The following is a 5,031-nucleotide window of genomic DNA, read 5'->3' as shown; positions in this document are numbered from 1 at the left end:
CACATTAGGAAAATGGAAATTTTTTACTTAAGTGAAGAAGATAACTGAAATATAAAATGATGAATGCAAAAGGCAGTTTTTGCAAAAGCACAGCATTGCTTTGGCTTGTTTAGCATTAATATTCTTGCCAATGCCTACTTTAGTTGCACAATATCTCCTTCTTTGACTTGACTCCATTTTCAATTTGAGGAAGAGCAGCAGCGAACATTTTCCCTGCAGAGAAGAGTTTCCATCTTTTTGGCTGAGACTGTTACCTTTAACGTGCTGTGAGCATCACAGGACAGAAAAATGATGTCACTGTAAGAGCAATTTAAAAGCTATGGCTTACATAGTAATCCTAGTCAGAATCACTATGTAATTGGGGTAGTGTATATATAGAAGAGCTGGGTTTGTAGCTTAAGTAATGTGATACTGCACATTAGAGGAGGTATTGCCATCACTGAAGTCAATGGCAGCTTTGCCATTAGTGTCAATGGACCAGGATTCCAGCTTTGGAATCCATTATGGTTGGGTTTTGTAGCTTCTAGCCATGTAATGGATATGTCATGACTTCTGTATGGGAAAAGAGTCCTACAGAACGTGCTGTATTTACTTTTAAAGTTACTGGTTACCTGTGTTTAGAATTTAGTCATAAATTGTAGCGCAACAGCACAGTGCTGTAGAGAGAGCTTGTCCCTTTCAATGACAAACCCCTTCTGTATCATCTTGGGTCACCTTTGTGGTAGTTATGTTTCTATTCATATCATTTGCACTGCTCCTGTGCGTGTCTTTTCAGACTGGAGTGTTTTTACTGTTAGTTTTTAGCTTGGTTTTCATAAATGCTGGCCACATAATGCAGTCATTAGCTCAATATTAGTGATTCTGCTGTATAGCATTCATTTGTTACTTCCTAATCTGTTTGTGTGCAGTATTCTAAAGTCAGTCCTTTTCTTAATTGTTTTTTCTGCCTTTATGTGCTTAATTTTCAAAAGGGCAGCCTGTTGGAAGTTTTAAAACAATGGATGCAAGATCCTTTTCCTTTGGCACCAGGCAGCAATCATACTATACACACAAGATGATTTTTAAAAATAAACTTTTCTTGCTCACCTTCTTTCTTCTCCTACATATATGAGAATAAGCTGTGAATAGAATTGGACACACATTTCTTCATGTTTTGAAAGGTGAATTTTTTGAAATATCCAATGAGATTTTGTGCTGTAATGAAAATATAATGGTGTACTGAGTCTGGAGTTCAGGTGACCCTTTGTCTGAATATTATGGACTGAAGTTTCCAAAGTCTTTATCAGACAAATGTCAGATTAAAATTTAAGCTACTTGCAGAATCCACTTCAAGTTACTTATAGCAGTCCCTACAGTTAAATAAAAACCCCATGAGTTTTAAGGAGACAAGAAAATTCAGGTGACAGCAAGGGTGGTTTTTTTTTTTCATTTATTATTGAAAGTAATAAAATTTGAAGGATCTTACAAAGTAATTTCTTGCATGTAAATTCTGCTGTTCCTTTTTTTTATTTTAAGTACCCACTTGATTTCTGTGTATGTTGGTGTCTAAAGCTTTAAAAATGAAATACTTACCTATCCATCCGTTTTTGTTATGCAGAATAAGACATGCATGACTGTACCATAAGATTTTAATAGCCTAAATAATTCATGTTGCATGTCTGAGCCTCACTCGCGTGGTGTTTCTGTAGGAAATTTGTGGTTTACATAAGGAAATACTACTTTTCTTCTAAAGCATTTGCAATGCTTATGAAGCAAAGATCAGAACAGATACATAATTAATGTAAAAATCTGTGAAATTCTAATAGTAGAGTGATATGCTATTTTTATTGAATTGTAAAAATAACATACAACAACATAGTCATAATATTGAGAGGAAAAAGTGAGTGGGTTAGTTTGAAATTAACCTAATCTGCAAACACAAGAGTTATCATTTGCAGACACAGATTTAAGAAAGCTGAAAAACACACATGTACTGGTTCCTCTTACCCATAAAAGCGCCATAGAAACAGAAAATGTGTTTTCCCAGGTAGCAGAGAACTTAGAGAGTAAAAGGGGGGGGCAGAAATTAAACCAAAAAAAGGAGAGGATAGCAGAAACAGGCAGAGACTTTCTGATTCATGTGATAACCATGCAGCTTCTGTCTAGAACTGATCCAACAGTTCAGCCTACAGAAAAGCCAAAGAAATCTGCACTGTCCTGGCAGGAGCAGGGTCAGTATCAACTGAGCTGCCTTTTTACTCCTTTCTGCCTACTGTTTGACCTCAAAAGTCAAGTTCCATCTGTCAACAAATCACCCCTGATCTGTACACAACAAATTCAAAAAGGTGCCTAGTTCAGATCCAAACATATCTTTCAAAGCCATAAAATAAAATGGGGCCTTATAAGTAATTCTATGCCTTTGTCCTGGGAATGTCAGATGGATTGTGTATTGCTCTTTTCTAGTATCAGCAGCTTTGTTTACAATGTGAGGATTCCCTTAAAGGGAATTGCAGGTTAAAGTACCACCTGCAGAAAGCTCTTTGTAAAAAAATTTTTTTTGTTCTTTCTTTTCCTTTTTAACTAAATTTCCTTTATTTCTTCATTCTTTCATAGCCTCGTAGAAATCTGGTTCCTGCCAATAGTCCAAAAAAGATTCTATAAGTGCTTTGAAAAGTAGAGGCAATCAGCTAAATTGGTGGTTTGCAATACTGGTATATATATATATTTTTAATAAGGATAACCTTGTAGTAACTGAATGCTTACATTGATTTATATGTGACATTATGGATAACTGTGTTGCACCTCAAAACCCTGCACAGGTTGGATGCTTAATCACACTGGATTTAATCATACCTTAGAGGTTCCACTTTGTGTTGGGGAAATGCAATGACCCAGTTTGTGATGCAGAAGGTTCCAAAAACACATCCTACAAATATGGAATAGCATGAGTAAAACACAAGAACTGAAAATACTTTTGCAACTTAATGTTGCTTTCCTTAGCCTGCTGTTGAGCAAAGATTTAAAAGGGCTAAACTGAGGAATATATCTATTATTTCAGGTGATGATTCACTTATCAGCTGTGCAGTAGATAATTCATTCAGTACTTTTCTGAGCTGATGTGTGAATACTCCATGGTAGTAGAACATTTGGCACCTCTGTATTGGTGATGCTATCACGTTCTTGCCCAGTTCCGCATTTTCCTTGTAGAAAGTCTAATGTGGCAATAAAACATAAAAAAAGAAGACAGGCTTCTCTCTCTCATCTGCATTGCTTCTTGTCCTGGATCAAGACAAGGATAGAGGTGCATGGGGAAAAAAAGTTTGGGCTGAAGCTGAGAGTTCCTTTTTGCTAAAGTGAAGACTGGTTAGAGAAAGGAAGGTGGGTATTTTTCCTCTCTATGAAATGATGGCAGCAAGGCTGGTAAATAAATTAATTGTGTACTAAAGTAAAGGGAAAAGACTGAAAGGTGACAGGGAGCAATATGAAAGAGCAATAGCCTTTAGAGGCGAACTGTGAAATTCTGGATTTACCCTTGGGAGAGGAGGAGAAATTTGAAGAACAGTAGTGAACAACATGCCTTTTGCATAAGTTTCTTTATGTCTTGAAGGTGGGAGTTGGGTTATATTTTATTTTTTCTAGAGTGAATTTGCCTTTTCCAACCTATGGAATTATTTTTATTCCTTGCAAAATTATACAATAATAAAAAAGTGTGTAATGTCATAATAGCACTGATGGACAATCAGAGTGTTTTCTCAGATAATTGGCCTTGAGTCTGAGTATTACATTGGCTTCAAAAATTACAAAGCAGGTTGAAAATTAATTTTTTGATGTAATTAACAACCAGTATAAAATAAATCCAAGTTTATTATTGAGAAAGATTATAAGGCTGAAAAGGAATCTCTTTCTGGCATCTCACCCAAAGAGTAAAATCAAGGTACTCCTTGAATGTTACCTTGAAGCAAGTTCTGTGTTCAAAAAGTTCTGCATCTGCATGGAATTCAGGACCAGAGCATGTATTATTATCAAAACAGAGATTTTGAAGAGCAAGCTGGTCAGTAGGTTCCTCATGTCATTCCCTTGGCTTCTTTTGGTAATGAAGTCTTTCTTCTGTATAAAAATCTCAGAGTAGAATAAGTAACACTTCAAATCTACTATCTTTTTCTTATTATCCTCATGCTTAAATGATATGTTACATGCAAACCCCCTAAGTTTCTTCCCTGGTAATTTCAATTTTTTTTTTTATTTATAGTAAACTCAGACTTGTTATTTATTTATACAGAAAATTTTAACCATTGCAAAGAATATGGACCTCCTAGTATCTGTAGTATATATTAATTCTTTCCCAAATGTGCATGCTTCATTTTGATCTGCATTTCTTTCATTGCTTGCTTGCATTGTCCATTCCCTGAAATTAAGAAGGATAAGTAAGTCCACATCTTCTTTGTGTACTAAGATAGTTGGAGGACCTTCAGTTCTAAATATCATGAATTTCTGTAAAAATCCTGTATGTTACCTGAATTTTCTATGTTTAATGTGCACTGCCTTAAACTACTTGTTTTTTCCTTGCCTGCTCTTTGAAGATGCCAATTAGGAATAATGGGAAGCAAGGGGTAGGCTAAGCATTGCAGTGCATTGTTGTTTCCATCTGTCTGTGATTATTCCAGCCAACAGTTTAAAGCACTTGGTGCCAGATCATGCTCCCATTGAAGTTAATTGGGTTTTTGCCATTAGGTTTGATGGGAGTTGGACTGGGCTCTGCACTGTTGTTGTTTTCATTGCGTTCTCTCTTGTCTGTGAAACTGCCACCCATCCATGCATGTGTTTGCCAGGTTTGTGCTGTTTCCACCAATGGGCTTGTTCCTCTGATGTTTCAGGTTAAGTATAAATGATAAGATAAAAAGGATTGTTGGGTAAGATGTCTGCTGAAGGCAGCTTCTTAGTTTACTGGTTTATCTTTTAAAACAATTTCTTTATTTTAAAATCTTTGTATCAAACTGCATTTGAGGCATCTGGTGATACAGATATATACAATATGTATATATGTATCCGTGT

General features: G+C 35.8%; 1 protein-coding gene across 17 annotated transcripts in view; it reads left to right on the top strand.

The window, feature by feature from the left end:
• The window catches only part of ERC2 (ELKS/RAB6-interacting/CAST family member 2), a 432,041-nt gene that overhangs the window by 170,279 nt on the left and 256,731 nt on the right, over window positions 1-5,031 (top strand). For 7 of the 17 annotated variants that reach the window (XM_017732424.1, XM_017732423.1, XM_017732425.1 and 4 more), the window contains one exon: window positions 4,560-4,589. The exons of the other annotated variants lie outside the window; for them this stretch is intronic. In XM_017732424.1, coding sequence (XP_017587913.1) covers window positions 4,560-4,589 — 30 coding nt within the window. The remainder of the gene's footprint in view (window positions 1-4,559; window positions 4,590-5,031) is intronic. 17 annotated transcript variants of the gene reach the window in all.

The sequence above is a fragment of the Corvus brachyrhynchos genome, unplaced genomic scaffold (genome assembly GCF_000691975.1).
Source record: "Corvus brachyrhynchos isolate BGI_N302 unplaced genomic scaffold, ASM69197v1 scaffold4, whole genome shotgun sequence".
Classification (NCBI taxonomy): domain Eukaryota; kingdom Metazoa; phylum Chordata; class Aves; order Passeriformes; family Corvidae; genus Corvus; species Corvus brachyrhynchos.
This window is presented reverse-complemented; position numbering and strand designations above follow the sequence as displayed.